At 49.0% G+C, this 21,781-nt stretch overlaps 1 protein-coding gene across 2 annotated transcripts in view; it reads right to left on the bottom strand.

The window, feature by feature from the left end:
- Nucleotides 1-229: 229 nt before the first annotated feature.
- NFX1 (nuclear transcription factor, X-box binding 1) overlaps nucleotides 230-21,781 on the bottom strand; it is a 72,220-nt gene continuing 50,668 nt past the window's right edge. The window contains exons 12-24 of one of the 2 annotated variants that reach the window (XM_056117149.1): nucleotides 20,593-20,672; nucleotides 19,399-19,507; nucleotides 15,449-15,568; nucleotides 13,351-13,430; nucleotides 11,039-11,269; nucleotides 10,276-10,349; nucleotides 9,430-9,531; nucleotides 8,749-8,790; nucleotides 5,744-5,842; nucleotides 5,232-5,298; nucleotides 3,682-3,827; nucleotides 2,924-3,028; nucleotides 230-1,606 (exon numbers count right to left, since the gene is read on the bottom strand). In XM_056117149.1, the coding sequence (XP_055973124.1) occupies nucleotides 1,534-1,606; nucleotides 2,924-3,028; nucleotides 3,682-3,827; nucleotides 5,232-5,298; nucleotides 5,744-5,842; nucleotides 8,749-8,790; nucleotides 9,430-9,531; nucleotides 10,276-10,349; nucleotides 11,039-11,269; nucleotides 13,351-13,430; nucleotides 15,449-15,568; nucleotides 19,399-19,507; nucleotides 20,593-20,672 (1,328 nt within the window). In that variant the 3' untranslated portion in view covers nucleotides 230-1,533. The remainder of the gene's footprint in view (nucleotides 1,607-2,923; nucleotides 3,029-3,681; nucleotides 3,828-5,231; nucleotides 5,299-5,743; nucleotides 5,843-8,748; nucleotides 8,791-9,429; nucleotides 9,532-10,275; nucleotides 10,350-11,038; nucleotides 11,270-13,350; nucleotides 13,431-15,448; nucleotides 15,569-19,398; nucleotides 19,508-20,592; nucleotides 20,673-21,781) is intronic. The other variant, XM_056117150.1, reaches the window with a different exon arrangement.

The raw sequence follows: 21,781 nt of genomic DNA, 5'->3' as shown, positions 1-21,781 counted from the left end.
GTGTATGTGTGTGTGTAGTGGGGGGGAGAAGAAATGGAGAGAGAGAGAGAGAGAGAGAGAGAGAGCGAGCGCCCATTCCCTCCCCCCAGTCCCCGTGCCCAGCCCCACCACCCCCGCAGCCAGAAGCACCAGCCCCTTTCACAGCATGGCACCAAACAATCCTCCATTTGCTGTTTTGCTTTTTAATAACAGACGTCAGGCCTATCTGTCCAGACCGGCCAATTCCATTCTGGGTATTTATTCAGGGGCGTTCCCACGGGATCGGCCACACGCCCCACTGTGCTAGAGCCAGGCCGGGCCTCAGGTGGTCTGTACCTTTTCTTGGACGATATGTTACAAGGGCGCTTGCCAGGGGCAGGCGTGCATCTCTGGAACACCCGAAGACCTCATCCCATCCCCCCACCCCGCCCCCCAGAAGTTCTTCCATTAAACACAAAGCTGAAAGAAGACGTGGGAGCTCACAGGCCTCCCTGTGTGGCACTGGGGCAGGGCGGCCGGGGGTGGGCTTCTTCCCGCAGGGGTCAGGGATGTACACAGTCTTTCTGATCCTCCTGGGGCTGGCAGTTGGCTCTGGGGCAGGACGTGATTGGAAGTCAGGGCTCCATGCCGGAGGTGGGGAGGTCAGTGGGAGGAGAGTCAGACCAGCGATAACTGACAACATGCCTGCCTTCAGGAGCTGCCAGTCTGGGCTGTCAGCAGACCCTCCAAAAGGAACAGAGCTCAGAGCTCAGGGGCGCCAGGATGGTTGGCTGCAGGCCTGGGAAGGGCCACACTTTATGAGACTCTTCCTCATCCAACACAGTTAGTGCTGAGCCCGGAGCAGGGGGTCCTGCTGTGCCACAGGACGTGACCTACTCCAGCCCCGTGGAACGGAGGCAAGCGCCAACAAACAGGCTCACTGCCCTGAGACAAACGCCTCGGGGGTTCTACAGAGCCGCCGGGCCCCTTTCCTACGTCTGGGACTGATACCACAAAATGGGTCCAGCTAGACAGACCTCGGAGTATTTCCAGCCAAAGCCGTGGCTAGACAGCTGGGTTTAACACACCATGTGTGGTTCCAGAAATGGCGTGGCGACTGCATGTTGGCCTGTGCGGATGGTCACTCACTGTCTTCCCAAAGAACATAAGATTTTTGTATTACAAGTGAGGCGAAGCTGATGCGTCGCAGGCATTTTCAAGGAGGAAGAACAGGACGGCTGAGGGTCTGACTAAGTGCCCCAAAGTCACTTTCTGTTTAAAATTCTAGTGTGTCCAATGCTCGCCCAGACCTTCCTGCAATCACAGTGACGGGTGATGAGCCTCTGCTCACCCAGGGCTGAGGAACCAGGGGCTGTCCAGTCAGGGCTTGGCCATACTGAAATACTTTATACAGACAGGACGGAGGACACGGGGGTTTGGACACTCTCATGCTCTGGGTGTACCAGTACAAGACAGTATGTGAGGCTGTGAGTCCACCAGGCAGCTGAGAACAAGCATGATTTAACTGCTGGCAAAGGGGCCTCTGACACACCTAATCACTCCTTTGTCGTGATTTTAGTCCTGGACATCAAAGTAATCGATTAATGGCTCCTTGGATATTTTCTGTAAATTACAGCTCCCAGAATACCTGCAAAGCAAACACAGAATGATCAGGTTTTTTTTTTTTTATGATCTTGTCAGGGGAAAGAGATTCAGTTCTTCAGAAGGTTAAGAATCAGCAGCTGAAAGATCGTTTGGGAAGCTTTAAAGATAACGGGAACCTCATTACTGCCGAGTTGGAATCTGGACCAAATGCAGGGACTCAGTAGGTCACTACTTGCCCTAAACATTGTCCACAGTCAAGTTTATTTTCGTGTTTGGGCTATACCCAGTGGTGCCAAGCGCTTAATCTTGACTCTGTACTCCTCAGGGGTCACTCCTAGCAGGCTCAGGGGACCATACGGGATGCTGAGGATTGAACCTGGGTTGGCCCCATGACAGTCAAATGCCCTGCACGCTGTTCACTCCAGCCCTAACAGTAAATTTTTTTTCTTTCTTTTTGGGTAACACCCGGCGATGCACAGGGGTTACTCCTGGCTCTGCACCCAGGAATTACTCCTGGTGGTACTCAGGGGACCATATGGGAGGCTGGGAATCGAACCAGGGTCGGCTGCGTGCAAGGCAAATGCCCTACCTGCTATGCTATTGCTCTAGCCCCCCTCACGGTAAAGTTTTACAAAAAACTGAGGAGCGCATGGAACCTGCAGGTTGGACCCCACAGGTTCCCTGTTGCTCGATTTGCCCGCCCTGGCAAAGCTGCAGGGCTGCTGGCTACACAGGGCCCAGGGGGCAGGGAGGCTGGTTCTGGGGCCTAACATGCTCCAGCTGCCCCCCCCCTCCCCCAATTGTCATTCATCCAGCTCCAGGGGACACTGATGGCGCTGACTCATGGGGCAACCGTACAAACTGTTCCACTCATCCTCGAAGGGCTTCTGAGTGGAGGCAGTTCAGAAGTGGGGAGCCCCCTGTGGGGGGAAAGGGAAGGAGGAACAGCGCCCCCCTGCTCCCACCCATTAGTGTCTGATGGACCCTTTCCCCCCTGTACCACATGCTTTCTCTTGTAAGATAATGCAAGTCACGAAGCCAACAGAACAGAACATGAACCATTACCAATTCCCCCGTCCAACACCCCCCTCTCTGGAGCAATGGCTGTGAACCCCATGATGGCCCTAGCAGGGCACCCAGCAGGGCCAGTCCGAATGAACCTTCTAGGGTGCCGTCCTCTGCGTGTGCGTAGACTGCCAGGGGGCATTACAAACGTCACAGTTGGGACACCGCTGGCAGGAGTAAATGCGTCCCACGTCCTAGCCAGACTGGAGCACGGCACTCTGAGGGGCGGTACAGTTGACCCTTGTTGGCCCTGCTGGCCAGAAGGAACCTCTGCAGAGCAGCAACGGAGCCTTACTTGTCTGTCTGATGTCGGTGATGAGGAATCGGCGGTGGAGGTCGGGACTGCATTTCCCTTTCCAGAATACTGGTCAGCGAGGAAGGAGGACACAGGGACTTCCCTCTGATAAGAATCACAAGACAAAGTGTTCAGCAGAGAGATGTGTTCGCGGACAAGCAGACAGCTGGAGATTCAGCCCATTACCCGGATGGTGTGACATTGCCCAGCTCAGGCCACGTCCCTTCTCAGCCACTGACTCCTGCACAAAATTCTCTCCAGGCCCATCTTAACACTAAGCTGCTCCTTGCCTCTCTCATATTCTTCCGAGCCGTCTCTGTTGGGGATTCTTCTACCCCTTAAGGTTCTGACTGACCTCGGCCTCACACTACTGCCTCAGTTTACTCCGAGGGCCAATCCTGCTCCCAGGCTGCCCTGAGTCAGGTTTCAGCATACTCGTCCCTTCTGCCCGGGGGACAGAAGGAAACAGGGAAGACACGAAGGCCAGGTATCACGGGTCTCGGCCCGTGCCTGGAGAGATGCTGTCTCTGGGGTCTGACGTGCTGGTGTGAGGCTGGTGGACTATCCCGTATATCTGCCCTGTGGCCCGAGACATGGCCTGCGGGCTCTGCGTCCACTCTAGCTCACCTCAAAACGACTGTCCCTGAAGCACATTGCCCAGTTACTTGTCCAACAGAGGTTGTGAATCCTTCTGGGCCCTGCTTCCCAAGTCCGTCTTGACCCACAGTGGCCATCCCGTGGCGGCCAGCCCCACCCACCTGACCGCGGTGACCACAACGTTGCGCTTCGGCTCACTGTCGTAGCTCACGCTCTCCAGGCCGTAAACCTGGGCCAGGTCGTGGATGATGCGGCGGTGGTCTCTGTTCATGGGAGGGAATGAGTGGCTCTTCTTACCGGTCTTTCCCTGCAAGAGGCGGGGGAAATGATGGTCATAAAGCATCCTGGAAACAGCAGGTACTTACGGAGGTAAGAGTCAGGGACTAGGGAGTGGTGGCCGAGCTGTCAGGCCCACCTGCCCAGGGAGGACCACGGCCTTCACTCACTTTATGAGCACCAAAAGAGCAGCTGGGCAGGAGCAGGGATCAAGGGCAAGCGAATCCTAACTGAAGCAGACAGCGGAATTTTTTCCTCTGGGGGCCAGATATAGGAGGTGAGTGACAGTCCCAAGAAATAACTAGGTAAGTTGGAGATTTATAAATTATAAGAAATTTACTTTTTTTTGGTTTTGGGCTATAGCCAGCTGTGTTCAGGGCTCACTCCTGGCAATACTCAGGGGACAGCAAGCACAGGGAATTAAATGGGGGGCCGGCTGTGTGCAAGGCAAATGCCCTTTACCCCTGCCCCTATCTTTGGCCTAAGAAATTAATTTTTTTTAAAGGGGGCCACACCCAGTTGTGCTCAGGGCTCCCTTCTGGCTGTGTTCAGGGGTTGCAGCTGGCAGTGCTTGGGGGACAGCATGGGGTGCATGGGATAGAAAATGGATTGGCTTCAGGGCTGGAGTGATAGTACAGTGGGTAGGGCGTTTGCCTTGCACGCGGTCGACCCGGGTTCGATTCCCAGCATCCCATATGGTCCCCAGCACTTGCCAGGAGTAATTCCTTAGTGCATGAGCCAGGAGTAACCCCTGTGCATCACCAGGTGTGACCCAAAAAACAAACAAAAAAATGGATTGGCTGTATGCAGGGCAAGGCTAGCTCCCCCTCCACTGTATTCTCTCTCTCTCTGGCCCCAGAAATGGTCGTTTTTCATAAAAAGTATGTTCTGTGCTAAAGCAGTCATGTGTACAGATAGAGATACCCAAGCAGAGAGAGACATCTGCCTGGGCTTCTTAATGAAGAGCACATGACTCCAGCTTCTCTGCTGGCATCCTGCTGGGGGTGGGGACAGAAGGGAGGATGGGAGAGCAGGAGAGGACCCTGCCCAGGGACGGGCTGCTCCTGCCTCACGGACAGGGGATCTGCTGCCCTGACAGGTTTCTGACCTATCTTGAGGGGTCCCAACAGGCAAGAGCCCTTCAGAGGGTGCTGTCCTCTGAAGTAGCCCCTGAAGTGCTCAACACTTAGCACCGAACTCGTGTCACAAGTTCCCCAGCCACTAAGGCAGCAAGTGTGGAATCTGAGTTACATCTAATCTGACTGCAGGTGTCTTTCCTGAGCTTGGGCAAGACTTCCTCCGTGGGTGTTACCAGGGCAGGAGGTAACGGTGAGTGGTTCCTACAACTACTCTACACTGACAGCATTTCCGGAACTTGATTTTTGTCGAGCTGGCCTCAGAAGAGTCATGTCGGGTGGGATGTTTTGACATTAACCTTGTCCACGGCTTCCACGAGGGCTTCCATTTCCTTCTCAACTTCACTGACAAACTTTAAGTCCTTCCTAAAAATGACAGATTGCCACAGTTAACGTCACATGGTATATTCTTTGAAGAATTCCTTCCACCCACCTTTGACCTGTAAAGTGGGCCGAAAAACTGCAGTGGGCAGGAGCTGTCAGATAACAGAAGGCTGGCTGTGATGGGATGGAGGAGGGAAGAGAATAAAGAGAAAATAGAAGATGTGGCCACTGGAGGGCAGGAAACAGGAGGCAAGTAGTTGTGAATGCCCAACTGAGGCCTGGGGCAACAGGGCAGACAAGGCCCAGACCCTTCCAGCCCCAGGGGGAACGCAAGTTCTCCCACAGACACTGGCCTGGTTTCAAGTGGACTGAGGGGTAAAACAGGGCTTTCTATTCCACTGGTGGGTCACAGGGAAGCACGCATACAGTGGGATACTTTCGTGAGCTCCGAGTGGGGAACATGCCCGAGAGCTCCCAGCTTACATACCTGGCATCTTCTTTCAGACTCTCACTGAATTTTGATGCCGAAGAACGTACATTGAAAGGATCAGAATCATCGCTGATATGAAATGCCTCTGCTAACTGCCTGCAAGTCAGAGAGAAGCAGGTCAGGAGGTGGTGAGGTGGGGGGAACAACTCCACGGCACAGAACAGCGGCCAGGGCAGCACCTTCATGAAATTGTTTTGGTAGAACAGACTGTGAAGGAAAGGGTAATGTGGGGCAGGATATGGCTTGACTTTTTGAGCCTGAAAAAGCAATAGACTGACACGGGCACTTGGTTCTTTGGTGGAAGAAGGCTGGGGAGAGTGCTTGGGACCTGCTTCATGCGGGGGACTTTCTCTACGAAAGAATGTAGCTCATCGTGCATAAGAAAGACTCACTAAATCTTCCTCAAATGACTTAAGTACTAACTCAATCACAGTCCAGCAGAATTTTCTGGGTGGATATCAATAAGCTAGCTCTAAAATTTTAACGGAAACGCTAAAGGCCAAGTTGCAAAAGCGAACAACGGCCCAAAATATCTTAGACGTTCCAAAGAACGTCTAAATTGGAAGAGACATATGACGAGACACCGGCTTGTTTTAAATAGTTCTGCCAGTGTGGTACTAGTGTCACGGAACAGAAGGAGCTCAGAGGTGTCCACACATAGTTTAATAGTCGGCTAAAGACCTGGCACTACAGAATACCAGGAAATGCATATTTTTGTTGCTTTATTATTTTTTTTTTTGCGGGGGGGGACCCCCCACATCTGGCACTGCTCAGGGGTTACTCCTGGCTCTGCACTCAGGAATCGCTCCTGGAGTTGCTTGGGGAACATATGGATGCTGAGGATTGAACCTGGGTTGGCTGCATGTAAGGCAAGTGCCCTACTGGCAGTCCTGGTAAACGCACATCTTAGCACTCCTCAGATCAAGAGTCACAAGGGAAAAAAATAATCAATCCAGATTTAGTTGCATATATAAATGTGAATGGTGAAATTATGTCACTAGTCAACAGTCATTCATGCCACCGACTAATTTTGTCAGTAAGACATAAAATGAACAAATAATATTTCAGGCTAAACAAATATTTCTTCAATGAGCCAAGAAAGTTGCTCTTCATAAGAAAAAACTAAACTGGACAACATTAATATTTAAAACTTGGGCCAAGTTTTAAATATTAATGTAACCTGTGCATTGCTGGGCGTGACCCAAAAAGCAAAAAAAAAAAGAAACAAACAAAAAAAACCCATAAAGAGCTTTTATTAATTAGTATGAAAAAAATAGGCAACGCAAAATAAGCAAGACATGAATAGAAAAGACCAATAAATAGGTGCTATAGAGACAGTTCAGCGGGTAGGGAGCTTGCCGTGCACGCAGTCAACCCAGGTTCAATCCCTGGTAAACCATATGGTGTCCCAATCACCATCAGGAATAATTTTTGAGTACAGAATCAGGAGTAACCCTGGACAACACTAGGTGTGCCCCCTCAGGACCCCTCCCCCAAACCCTGAAAAGATGCCCAATCTCACTATCATGAGGAAAATTTAGACATTCACTAATTTCACTTTGTATTCCCAAGACTGAATCACAATTAAAAAAAGAAAAAGAGACAAATCTGAAGCCCAATTAGGGGGTGAGAACCCTGTCCTGGGACTGTAATCTGTACAACCACTTTGGACACTGGCAGTACCGATTAAATCTGTGACCTATCAATTATCAATTCTAAGTTTACATTCAATAAAATGAGTACATATATATAGAGCAAAGAAAATATTCTCAACAGAACATTATTTTTAACAAATCAACACTGATGACATACATTTATTAACAGCAAGCATAATTTTTTTGCAAGTGGATTTTGGGCCAGCTAACCCACTACAACACTACTTTTTGGGCCCCTATTAACAGTAAATTTTATAAAGTAAGGTTTTGTTCTGTTTTCTGGGTCATACCTAGAGATGCTCAGGGTACTCCTGGCTCTGCACTAAGGAATTACTTCTGGTGGGCTTGGGGGACCATATGAGATGTTCGGGATTGAACCCGGGTTGGCCACGGGCAAGGCCAAGAGCCCTACCAGCTGTACTATGCTCCGGCCTGTATAAAAATCACTGTCACTGTCCTCCCATTGTTCATCAATTTGCTTGAGGTGGCCCAGTAACATTGTGAGACTTATTACTGTGTTTGGCATATCAAATATGTCATGGGTAGCTTGCCAGGCTTTGCCGTTTGGACGAGATACTCTCGGTAGCTTGCCCGGGCTCTCCGAGAGGGGCGGAGGAATCAAAGGCGGAGGAATCAAACTTGGGTCAGCCAACCCGGCCACGTACAAGGCATATGCCCTACCTAAGCTTTGCTATTGCTCCAGCCCCCCTATAAAAATAAACTATGATATATAAGGTAGTAAAAAATATGGCAGAAGTAAAAACAAACAGTATTTCTGCTAAATGAGACAATGGGAATGAATGTTGCACATGTAATAAAAGACAGCAGGCAGAACTAACATAAGCAACACAATTTTATCATTCATGCAAAGGTCAAAAATCGACAAAATGTATTTCTTGCGTAAGCAGGGCAGACAGAGGTTGTCTCTTTCGGAGGTACAAGCAGAATTCCAATCAGTTTGTTTCTGGACCTGGATGCTGGTGACTCACTGAGGTGTACACAACTAATCTGTTTCTGCACGGCTCTATTTCAATCTAAAGGTCACTAGCCTTTCTCAACCCCTTTATCTCCACTGGAATCAGGAAGTGTGAGTCACCGAGTAAGTATGCTCCTGCATGGGATCACTGTACCATGCCCGAAACCAAATCCTGCTCACGTTTCAGAAATATGTTGAAATCACCTAAGTGATTTATCCTTAGATACTTTTCACTCTCGATAGTCCCATTTCGCAAACTCTCCTACTGCAGCCAAGGACTCAGAGCAGGTGCTGAGTGTCTGAAGGATTGCTCTTTCCCATTCATTTCATAGGGCAGCAGAAGAAGGTAAAGAGTAATTGAAATGACTTACTTTTTCCTTTCCAAGGCTAAACACTCCTCGTCACACTCCAACCTTGAAGGCAAATGAAAAAATAAAGTCAGCACAGTTCCTGCAGTGAGAGCTGGTCTAAGACCCAAGCAAGTCAGCCTGGAAAGAGAGCAGGCCTCGACTCAAGACCAGCTGCAAGCGGTCCTTCAGGTTAGGGCCCTGAGCTATGGGACTCCAGGCATCCCTCCCCCTGTGCTCCCCCCCTCCCCCCAGTTGCCCAGCCCCTGGCATGTTCCCTGTCCCTCTCTTTGCCTCTGCACACTCCCCACTCTGGTTCTCTGTTCTGTGGGCTGCTGGTCTGAGCACGCATGGGTTCTGCCTGGGATGAGGTTCTTTTGTGACCAGAACGTGTGGAGTTGGAGTAATGTGATCTCTTGAACGTCAACCATGAGGGCAAGGCTTGACCGAGGGCACTGAGATAAACGCACAGTTCCTGTTCACTACACACAAAGCTTAACAGAAGAAAGCAAAGAAGGCACAGCTCTACGCTTAAAAAATTACTTGGCTTGGGTTGGAGACACAGTTCAGTTGGTAGGGCACTTGCTTTGCATACAGCTGACCTGGGTTCAAAACCTGGCACCCCAGATGACCCCCTGAGCCCAGCCAGGAGTAAGCCCCAAGCACCGATGGTTTGGCTCCCAAAACAAAGATGAAAACAATTACTTGGCTTGGTGAAGTTCCTTTTTGGTGATTAACTTGCTGATCTCCACGGAATCTCCAAGTTGCATATCTGTTATTTTGGAGGCCATGGAAATAGCAGCTATTCTGAAGTATGAAAAAGAAATGAAAGAAATGACATGGCAGTTTCACAAGCATCTCCTTCACACAGATCTCTTTCAGTCAACGCACCACCTGACAATTTCTGGGGACTCAGAGGCCCACTGATCACTAAGTACCCACGTGTTTATATTGAATCTTCTTAACAAAGACTTAGAGAGCTCCAAAGGGAGCAAGGAATCACCCACTCCACATGCTTCCTCAAGCACCCCAGCCATAACCCCCAGAATAGGGAGGTCCGCCAACTCGGCCACTCTTGACTGCTGCAGCTGTAATTCTGAGTCCTGGGCACATGCCTGCCCAACGGGACACACCCCACCACCCATTCTGGACACCTACACTTCTGACCTCAGATGCCTGTAGGTGGGTCCTGAGCAACCTCACACAATGGCCAGAAACCTTTACCCCGTGGGAGGAGCACAGGACAAGGTTCTGACTCAGTGTCACCACAACTAGTGGGACATTACAGAAGGCAACTTCAGAGCACCCTCCCTTCTGATCTGATGGCGTAAGACCAAAAGGGGGAGAGGATCGGAGGAAAAGAAGAAAAGTCACTTTACAAACTGAAGTTCGGGAAGGAAAAGTAAAGCCTTACCTTCTCACTAAACCAGAAAACTACATGTAAGAAAACATATAAGACCGTCCAACTAGAAGTTGCATGGATCCCCCAGAAAGCACAGGCTTGCTATGGACCCAGCCGCACGAATGGTTAAGACTGAAGTAGCCACTAACCTTTGATAAGTGCTGGACGCTTCGGAGCAAATCACCAACTCTGTCCTTCGCCCACATTCACACTGTAGCTCGACCTGAAAGAATACACTGAATCAAGAATCCAGAATCCACTGGAATACTCCCAAAGTCCCTCTCAAATCAGGCCACAGCAGAGAACAGAGCGACAGCAGAGTCCTGAGGGTCCCTTTCTGAAAACCACTCGTCTTTGACCCTGCTTGAAGGGGCAGGCCTACAATGTGGCTTCATCACTGGAGCAGACACTTAACCCAGGCCTACCTCCACACTCCACCTCATGCCTCTACTCTCAACTCGCTCCTCACACCAGGTGAAGCCCGCCCCCACCCCGCGTGCAGGATCCTCCAGAAGGGAGCAATGACTTCTCCAGGTGGTAGGCCTGGCCAGCACACTTCCTTGTGTGAATCATTAGCATCTTTTTCGCCTAACTGTAGGGGACAGTCTCTGGCTCCCTTGGTGTTACCCTGGGATGTACCACCTCTATCTCTCACACAAAACAAACACTGACATTTCTGGTAACTAGGTAAGAGTGAGCTCTCAGGAGTTCCTCCTGAGACTTTTACCTAAGGAGAGCACATGGTCAGGTGCAGTGGGGACCATCTTGCAGGGGGCAGGAAGCAGTCCACCCAGTCTGCTCCCCTGCTCCCTGGCTAACTTCCTGGGGTACCCGGCACCACTGCAGGCAGCTTGGATCACTCATTACCCCAGGGGAACAGTGGAGGCCAGCCTGGGGCCAGGATATGTGTACCTTGGCCTTACAAATAGTTGTGGGGCAGGGTGAGCCGGGGTGGCAGGGCGCCATGCATGGGTGGCCACAGTCCGTTCTGAGGTTGGTGCAGGGCTGCTTGCAGATCTCGTCCACGAGACACTCTCCTTTGTGACAGAGTCTCTGACACTTGTGCATCCCACAGGGCAGGTCGGCACAGCAGGGCAGTCCGCAGGAGATGTCAGCCAGGTGACAGGGGATGTTGCTGCGTAACTGGGAGACAGAAGAGGTCAGGCTGTCATCTCTGGGAGTGATCTGGAGTGATCTGTAACTTCCTACTTAAAATATTTCTAAACTTAAAAAAAAAATCTGAACCTTGGGGCTAAAGCGATAGTACAGCGGGGAGGGCGTTTGCCTGGCATGTAGCCGACCCAGGTTCAGTCCCTGGCATCTTATATGGTCCCGTCAGCATCATCAGGAGTAATTCCTGAGCCAGATGCTCAGTAACCCCTCAGTCACACATTGCCAGGTGTGACCCAAAATGCAAAAACAAAATCAAAACCCTGAACTTTAATGTTTGCTTGGGTCCAAAGATTGGTGGGAGCAGATAATTCTAATTTGGGACATAAACCCTTCTTCTAACTTGGATGACGTGGTAAGAAGCTCAGAAATTAGAGTACTTGAAAATATGATAAACAACTAAGATGATTCTTTCTCTCCTGTGCAAACAGTAAGAGCACTAAGTTGATCAAACAACCCTCAGAGACAGGAGCTTCCTGGCCTGTGGTCCAGAGACTACACACAAGGCATGGCGGCTGTCTAGGAATAGGCCCAACTCTCCTCTGATCCCGAAAATGACATCTCCATCGCTTCAGATAATTTGGTCATTCTGAGTTAGAGGCAACAGGTCAAAGAACCCTCAATCTGTTTTCTGTTGGGAAAATCATCGCCTTTCCAGGTTTCTTCTCTCCAGAAACAAAGATGCTGAAATTTTACTTTCGTGGGATCAACTTTTGTTTGTTGTTGGGCTACAGCCAGTGACAATCAGGGTTACTCCTGGCTCTGAACCCAGGAAATCACTCCTTGTGGTGTTCACGGGTCCATATGGGGTGCTGGGAATGGAACCTGGGTCAGCCTCATGCAAGGCAAGTGCCCTACGTGCTGTACTATCTCTCTGGCTCCTCGTGGGTCCAATTCCTGACAGCTTCACTCAAGTTCTCGAAGGTGCCCATCTAGTGTAGAGTGTACTTTGACTTCAGTGTCACATGACTTCTACCTTGAAGCAGCTCCAAAGTCCAGGACAAGGGCTGAAAAACACAGCTCTACTCTGTGCTGAGCACAGGCTTGCCATGCAGGAGGTCTGGCTCTATCTCCAGCACTATGCGATCCCCTGAGCATTGCTGGGAGTGGCCCTGGAGACTCCCAGCAGATGGGTGGCCTAGGCCTGGGCACACAGAATCCTGTTGGGCCTTTTCATTGAGCTAAAGGCCCAAACTGCTGAGAACCACAATTGTCAGCAATTCCCGGGTCTAAGCTCCCCTTGAGAATCCCCCTCCCCACCAAAGCAAACACAAAACCCCATAAAGTCAAGGATAGCAATGCTGCAACTGCTGTGGCATCAATAGCTTGGTAGCACGACACTCCCAATCAATCAATACTTGCCTACTCCCAGGGAAACGGTAGCACAAGCCGTGCTTCCATTGTCCCTTCCCCACGTTACCTGTGACCTTTTCTGTTTTCTCCTGGGCTTACTCCTGGCTATGTGCTTAGGGATCGCTGCTGGTGGGCTGAGCTTACCACCATTCATTGGATGGTCTTGCTCTAACACCTCTTCCCAGGCAAGCCACTCTGCCCAAGCTAGTGCACCTACAAATTTCCTCTGAACGCACCCCTGCTGCATAGGACTACTGGGCAGAGCTTCATTTGATTGCAACCAGATTACAGAACAGACTCAAACGGTTCCTCCCCTGTGACTCTATCTGTGGAACACTCTGGAAAAGGCACACTACCAGGTCAGCCACCAATCCCCAGCTGCTACTCCCTGGAGACTGCTGGGGGTGGGGAAGTAAGCACAGAGGAGCACAGAGGAGAATGAACTGCTCTCCATTTTGACTGCAGTGATGGCTGCACGGGTGAATGGCGCTTTTATCAGAACCTGGAATCCATATGCGAAGAGAGCACGTTTTATTTTCTAGACACTGTCATTAAAAACTGGGGGGGAAAGCGGTAACAGTAAACCACTGCTTGCTTCTTGGAGAATATTGATTTTGAGACAAGGTGAGATCAACAACTCTCAAAGCAGCTCTCTCATAAATCTCTGGCTAAACAGGACAACTCTGGGGGTGAGAACTTACCTCATGTTTGCCCATGCACCATTTCTGAGTTAGAAAAGTACACGGGGGACATTTCTCCTCACTGTGACAAGAATGATAGACTGCAGAAAGACAAAAGATAAAATAAAGATAATGCTTAAAGAAAGACATAGAATCTATGATACATGGTATGAAAGCAATTTTTTTTTGGGGGGGAGGTGGTTCCAAGGATCGAATCCCAGACCTCACGCAAGCAAGGCAAGCACTCTACCACCGAAGCAACACTGCCAGCCCCGCGATATAAAACTTTCAAATTTAGGGCTGGGAGTGCTTTAGTAACAGACAGGAACAGAGAGGGAGGCAGCATTCCTGTTCCTGCTTTGCCGGTGGTGGTGTGGTTCTATGTTCTGTGCACTCCACTCATGCTTGGAGCTCTACCTTCCACAGGGTCTGCTCACTTGTGGCTGGGCACCTGCTGCCCAGTGCATCTAAGACCCTCGGGTGGACACCTGTTGATTCCCTTACTCTCAGTAGAGGCTACTCTCCCCTCCTACAGCAAAGGCGACTTTGCCAGGCCACACCCTACAAGTACCCAAGGGCTACTCCTGGCTCTGTGTTCAAGAGTGACTCCTGGCAGTGCTTAGGGATCGTATGTGGTGCCTGAGATCTGAATGGGGATCAGCAGGATGCCGGGCAAGCACCATAATCCCTGCACTCTCGCTCTGGAACCCAGGCTCTCTCACACTCCCCCGTGTCTGAGCACACAGACAGACGGCTTGCTGCAATGTTATTTGGTCCACCTCTGCATAATGGCTGTGTCACGTGTACATAAGTGCTAGCCTCTTCCTCTTAGGGAGAACCTCAAGGTCACACGATTTTTTCCCCTTCCTCTGAAGCTCCCTTTTGATATGCAATACACAATCAAGAAAAGCTGAGTAAATGCTGAACAAAAAAGCAAGCTCAGTTGTTTTAGATATCAACCAGCAAATTCTGGATGTTACCTTACTATCCCTCTAAGTGAGCGGAAAGGAGGGACTGAGTGAGCTCTGGTGGGGTACTGACCCAGTGCAGCAAGGCCTGCAGACAGCCACGAGACCATCAAAGGGTACCCAGGAAGGGGAAGGGCTTTCACTTTCTGATGAATCCACTCAATTCTATTTTACTCTATTAACCTTAACAATTAAAATTTTGTTGTCTATGTTAGTCTGAATTACACGGCCAGACTTGGTGTTGGCCTACTGCCTACATCAGCCCATCAGTGAAAAACCGAAAACAAATATAGGGAAATGTTATAGTCCATGTTATGTAACAAAAAACACTCCACTGTCTTAAAAACTCCACATGTGTCTGGAACAGCCCATGACCCTGGTTCAAATCCCCGGTACCATCCAGGTACCACACCCCGAGCATGGTCAGGACTGACTCCTGAGCACAGAGCCAGGAATCACTGGGTATGACTCCGAAACAAAATCTGTATTGTAAGAAAATACTCACTGGTAAGCAGAGATTAAAATTATCCCAAGATGAGGGGAAAATAGCTAGTTAAAAATGGATAAATTCTGGGCAGAGGATGTAGTTCAGCAACAGAGCACTTTGCCTGGCTGGTGTGAAGTCCTATGCCTGACTGCTACTACACACACATATGCACACAAAATAAAGTATAATGAAACAATAAATTCAGGAGGAGTGAAAAGGGCAAATACTGATTGTTGCCCCTGGGAAAAGGCGCTAACAAATAAAGATTAAGGAGTAATTCTTGGATGATGTGATTTAATGCCTATCTGCTAACTTCCTTTCCGGTTTCTTTTTATTTAAGTATATATTGCTTTGATAATGACAAAAACCCTCACTACTTTTGATTTTGTGAAAAATGTTGCTCACCATTGAAACCAGCATCCAAAGTGGAGGCCACTGAGAAAGAGCTGTCCCTGGAAGACGGGCCCGGCTGGGCCTTTCGGGCCTGTGGGCAAGTGCCTAGCCCCAAGAGTGAGGCAGGGGGGACACTCCCAGGGACACCCGCTGTCACAGAGCAGTCCCTGGGCCTGGGCTGGGAGCTCAGAGCACTGACGTCCAGCAGGGGCGGCAGCCTCAATGCTGGGGTGAGCAGCGGGGACGTGGGGAGACAGGAGATGGGACCCACCTGGATGGTCACACTCATGGACTCGGGCGCAGGTCTGGGTACATTCAGGGGGCCTGGTGCCACAGGGAACTGGCGGGTAGATCACTGACGCGCCACAGTGGCAGGTTAATTCATCAAAACCTGGTAGAGCGGTGCGGGAAACAAAACAACCCTGTGAGTTGGGGACGTTTAGCGCTTGATTTTCTTTTCTTTTTGTGGGTAATTTTTTGGCTTGTATTTCTAGAGGAGAATTTGGGATGGAGGGTGCATACTTAATTTCATTAAAGTTGAGCTGGTGACAGGAGCAAACAGATGTGCAATGTTTTCACTGCTGTGACAGATACTAAGTCCATGAGTCATCCAAGATACTCTTAGAGATCTAAGAGAACAATAAGAGCTTTGCTAGAGATCAAGCTAGTGTATGTGCATGCATGTGTGTGCGTGTGCACACGCATGTGCACATGCACACATGTGGGTGCACAAGTGTTTTTGCAGTTCTAGGGATGGAACCTAGGGCCTCACATAAGCAAGGCAAGTGCTCTGCTGCTGAGATACACTCCGCCCCTCAGATACAGCTTTCTATTTAATCTGTTTTGGGGCTACACTCAGTTGTGCTTGGGTCTACTTCTGGCCCTGCGCTCAGGGATCACTTCTGGTGGAGCTGGGGGCACCCTATGTGTTCCTGGACCTGAATTTAGGTCGGCTATGCATAAGGCAAGCAAGCGTCCTGCCCACTGTACTATCTCTCCAGTCTCGAAACAAAATTTTAGATTTTTTGGGCCACACCTAGTGGTGGTGAGGGGATCTCTGTGCTCAGGGATCATTCCATACGTAGTGCTGGGGATTGAACCTTGGTTGGCCACACACAACCCAGGAGCCTATTCACTGTCTCTTCAGCCTGTTCTGCTGTTACGGCTTAAAAAAAATCTGGTTAAGACAAAGGAAAGAGATGATAAGCCTCAGATAATGAACACACACACAAAGATATGCACTGGAATAAAAGCCATTAGAGCCACTGAAGTCATTCAAGAAAATTCTTACATGAGGTCAGTGTGATAGTTTAACAGGTAGAGCACTTGCCTTGCATGTGGCTGAATTGAGTCTTATAGGGCGTACCCCAAGCCCTGCCCCAGGAATAACTCCTCAATGCAGAGCCAGGAGTAAGCCCGGAGCATCACCAGGTGTGGCCCAAAAAAACAAAACAGAACAACAAGAGAAAGAAAATTCTTATAAATCAGTATCTATTATGTTAGAAATATTCAAGTGAAACGAAACACACAGAGAGCTCTGCATTCTGTGGGGATGGTTCACATACTCAATCAAACCAAGGGCTAACACAGGACAGTTATAACAACCCACTCTCAAGAGTTGGCCTTATCAACATTTCAAAAATCTGCACAACCCAATGAAGAAGTCTTTTCCAAAAGGTGTCAATGTTATTATATTATAAAAATCATGCACTGCTAAAAAGATTCATTTAAAGTACAAGGAAGTCTTGGTATAGTTTGCTAGTATAGACTTGCCGTGCACGCCTGAAGCCCTGGATTCGATCCCCAGCATACATACACATAACGCATACGTACGTACGTGCGTAAACACATGCACACACGCACGCACACACACACGCACACACACACTCGCACACACACGCAAAATCATGCACATGCGTATGCATAAGAGAAATGAATCATTTTTAACATGACAGAAAACAAGAAACAAAAACAACAACATCAACTCAAGTCCTTTTATAAATAAGGTTGAGTTTGAACTAAAAAGGCCTGGGAAATGTCTCTGGGGTCGGATTAGACGGTGCACAGTGTGAACAGAAGGCCAGAGACCAAGCCCAGTGTCACTGCGTGTCCAGGAAACCATCTCAGCTGTGGGATCTGGCAGCTCTGAAGTCTGTGATCTCTGGCACCACAAATGACTTCTGGACACACTGCACTCTGGCATGTAAACCTCACATCTCAGGGCGTGAGATCCTGGCGAGTGCCACAACTATAAATGTGCAGAGTCCCATGGGCAGAAAGTGCAAATGCTGGCAGTCCTGAAACCACAACAGGTGTGAACACCAGAACTAAGGAGTGTGATCCCTGGCAAGCACAAGAACAAGCACCACAACCCGGCCTGTGCGTGACCACTCGCCACCCCAGAAAAAAATCTGAAGAAAATCCACAATTAGGGCCAGAGCAATAGTACAGTGGGTAAGGCACTTGCCTTGCATGCAGCGAACTTGGTTCAATCCCTGGCACGACATAAGCCCACCAGGAGTGATCACTGAGCACAGAGCGAGGAATAAGCCCCAAGTACGACCGAGTGTGGCCTCTCAAGTCCACAATTATCTGAATGTCTCCTTCTCTTCCCTTTGCCGTCAGTGATGACTGGGGCTATATGCACCGAGCCACTGCTCTTGCTGGGCTGCACTGCACATTAGTATGGTGCGGGCACTGGTGGACTCCCAGTCCTAGGTGACAAGGAAGGCAGACACTATGCCCCTGACTACCCCAGAATTCATGGAGAAGTGTTAAATGTATTGTTCCTTCTTTCAGCTAGTTATCCCATGTGGCCAGATTTTTATCACATGTGGTAAGTATATGGCAACAGATTGAAGAGAGGCAGATCTGAGAATCCAACTGTCTTCGGGTATCTATTCTTCTCACTCAAATTTTTGAAAATAATTAACCAGGATCACCAGGAAGTTGACCGCTGAGCACAAAGTTAGGATTATGCCTTTAGCACAGCTGGGTGTGGTCAAAAACTACCAAAAAAGAAATGGAAGAATTACCGAAAGAGTTATCAAAGTACTGCTATGCATGTTTACATGTCTTGGGCATATTACTATTTTTATAAAAATGGATCGGGCTAGAGCGATAGTATAAGGGTAAGGTGTTTGCCTTGTACATGGATGACCTGGGTTCTATACCCTGCATCCCATCCGGTCCCTCAAGCCCAACAGGAGCAATTCCTGAGTACAGAACAAGGAGTAAGCCCTGCGCAACACCAGATGTGGCCCAACGCCCCCCCCCCCCCCCCAAAAAAAAAGGATCAGCAAATTGCTGATCTTGTTTTAATTCCTAACAAGGAAACTATTACAGCTACAACTTACATGAGGATTCTTTTGGGGGGGGGGGGGGGTCTTTGATGATTTTCAAGAATGTCAACCTAGAAGAATACTGGGACTGAGCTATCAAAGATAGTAACTACCATGGCCTCCAGTCCTTTTACGAAACTTCAACAAACTGCATCCTATTCATTATGTTCTCGGGGTGCTGCTTTCTCTAAGTTTGCTGAGGCAAAACAAAAGCAGAAGGGATACACAGATTGCCTCAGAAATTATGATTCCACAGAAGATTTTGAGAAGACGAAGGCTATATCTCTGAGTGTATTGTGCCTTTGATAAAGACTTCTTTAACTTGATTTCTACTAAGGTTAGCCATTGGCCTATTAACACTGACCACACAGTAAATACAAATAGCCAGGCTAACGGATAGTCTCTTGATTAAGAAAGGAGAAAATGCATGAGTTAAGACCAAAGAATTTGCAAATTCTGCTCAGATATGAGAAAGCTGCCAAGGACGGACTCTTTGTCAAGCATATTCAAGAAGCAGGTAGTTAAATTCATTAATGAACCAGAGATGGCTGCTAATACGTCACTGCATATGTTCAAGGGATGATGGTGCTGTGCTTGTAATGTTCATTATGGGCTGGAGAAGCAGCTTAAAGGCTGAGCGCATGCTTTGCATCTGGGAGGCCTGTTCTGATCCCCAGCGTGGCAGGGTCCTCCCAAGCATTCCCAGGAGCGACCCCCCTGCCCCATTCCCCTCCCTCCCAGGTCAGTAATCCATACCAATCTCAGCAAATTGATCTCTCAAAATACATTATGTCTGAATTGATCACAAGCGCTTTCTACAGTGTCTCTTGCACACGCATGCACAGTATTCTTTACTATCCTGTTCAGTGGAGACACTCACTGGCTTGCCAGCAGGTCTGGCAGTTCCCACGGTGACAAGGCTCTTCGCATCGATGAAGGCCACAACGAAGTTTCCTCCCACAAATCAAAGGACACTTGTGCTCCTTATCCTAGGAAGAGAGGTATGTATCAGTTTACATTATCCCCATTTTTATTTCCTATAACCGCAAGATGAAAAAACAATCTCTCCATGATCACAGGTAAAGTGAGGACTAGATTAGCTTTTCCAGGAATTGGCCAGAGAGAGCGGGAGATCAGTAGGTAGGGCATCTGTCATGCACATAGCTGATCCGGGTTCATCCCCGGACCATATATGGTCCCCTGAGTCCTGCTAGGAAGTGATTCCTGAGCACATAAATCTTGAGCAGGTATGCCTACATCCCCCTAAAAAAGTCAGAGTAGGTGGTGATGTAGCTGAGACAAGGTCAGCTGGGAAAGCACACAGATTTGAAGAGTTCAATCGTAAGATGAAGTCTTGACGTCCTCAGTTACTGTCTAGAAGTCTTGACACACTGGACAATCTTGTCAATATTCACGTTGTCAACTACTCTTTTCTTGGCAGAGGCCTCCCAAATAGTGCTCGGGGCTACAGGGGTCACCACAGCAATTCACGGCCCAGACTGTTTGATGCCAGGGCCTGGCTGTGTGTGTGGCACTGGGGAGCGAACAAGGACCGGACAGGTACAGGACAGCTGCTCTACACGGAGCTGCCCCGAGCCTTCAAGACCGACATTTCAGGAACCACAGGGCCCGGGCTCAGGGCTCCAGTGGAGAGCACACGCCCCGCATGGTGGACACCTTGTGTTCCATCTCTGCCAGAAAACTACCACGAAAACAAACACAGAGCACTGGCTTCACTCGAGCACCTCTGGGAGCGGCCACCGGAGCCTTTCTTTCTTTTCTCTCTCCCTCTCCCTCCACTAACCCCCTGACCGCCCCCCCCACCCATACCTCCTGCTACATAAAACACAAAGTACTGATTTCACCTGAGCAACCTCTTCTTTCTCTCCTTTCTCTCCACACACATACACACACCCTGGTGCCAGCACACAATCCCCTGAGGTTTCAGGCCTGTCATCCTCTTCTTCCCAGCTGCCAGCCCCATGGTCCCGCCCAGTGATTTTGGAATCCGGCCAGCCCTCCCGACAGTGGCTTTTGCCAGCCTGGATGAATACAATCTGACAGCGACACTTACCACACAGCAGATCTCATTACATTTATGCCGTCCACACAACCGCTTCTTGTTACAGCGCTTGTCACACATAAATGTAGCATCTGCCAAGGCCAATTAAACAAGAGGGAAAAAAAAAAGGCAAAGGCTATGAACATTTGTACAAAATAAAAAATACTTGAGTAGCTATAGGTTGAAGAAATACAAATATAATAATGTAAGCAGTGATGACAAAAATGTATACTATGACTTTTCACTGGTCAAACCATTGAAAATAGGAAACGGAGAGAAAAAAATTGGCTAACATATGGCATGGGCGAGGGAGGAAAAAGTTCTCTCACACCTTGTGGGTGGGAGTACAACTTTTGGTGGAAACTTCACTTTAAGCAGTCCTTTTGAACAGACTAAAAAATGGCCCAGTTGCTGAAGGCACAAGGAAGCAAAACATAAACCCTAAACGGGACCTGCTGTGATTAAAGCTTCTGTGCGTCACGGGATACCATCAAGAAAGGTGAAAAGACCGACAGGGAAAAATAAGCATAAATCTGATTTCTCTGAAGGTCCAGGACCCCCCAGTACATAGAGTATTTCTTCCTTCTAAAACTTAACAATGAAGAGAAAAGCAGTCGGGGAAGAGAGTGCAGAGGGCTGAAATAGAGATCCCCCAAATTCTACAGATGCATAGGTGGTTCAGGGGAAGAATTCTCGCCTGCCTCCAAATCCATACCCGGCATTGCAGGGACCCCTGAGCACCCCTGCTGGTCCGGGTCCTGATCAGCACGAACCAAGCACTGCTGGGAGTGGCCCATTGGCTCCTTGAGTCCCCCACACTCCCATCCCAAAGAGAAACAATCTGATTCTAAGCATGGACAAAGGAGCAAAGGCACTTTCCCTGCATGGGGCTGACCTCTGGTTTAACCTCTGTCACTATATGGTCCCTGAGCACTTCAGTGAGCAGCTGCTGAGCACCAAGATGGGAGTAGACCCCACCCTACCAGGTGTGACCTCCCCACTCCTGCAATAAAAGAGCAAAGGACTTTAATAAAAACTTGCTATACATCATTAGCAATTAGGGGGCTAAAAATAGAAACTACAATGATATCCCTTCTTACCAACTTAGTTTGGCTTTAAACTACAAAAAAGAAAAAAATGGTGGAATGTATATAGAATAGATATATAATGTACATAGAAAGATATAGAATCATACAAACTA

This window comes from Sorex fumeus, unplaced genomic scaffold, assembly GCF_029834395.1.
Source record: "Sorex fumeus unplaced genomic scaffold, SorFum_2.1 ptg000034l, whole genome shotgun sequence".
Lineage (NCBI taxonomy): Eukaryota > Metazoa > Chordata > Mammalia > Eulipotyphla > Soricidae > Sorex > Sorex fumeus.
Note: the sequence above shows the minus strand (reverse complement) of the source record. Positions and strands in the feature narration are given on the sequence as shown.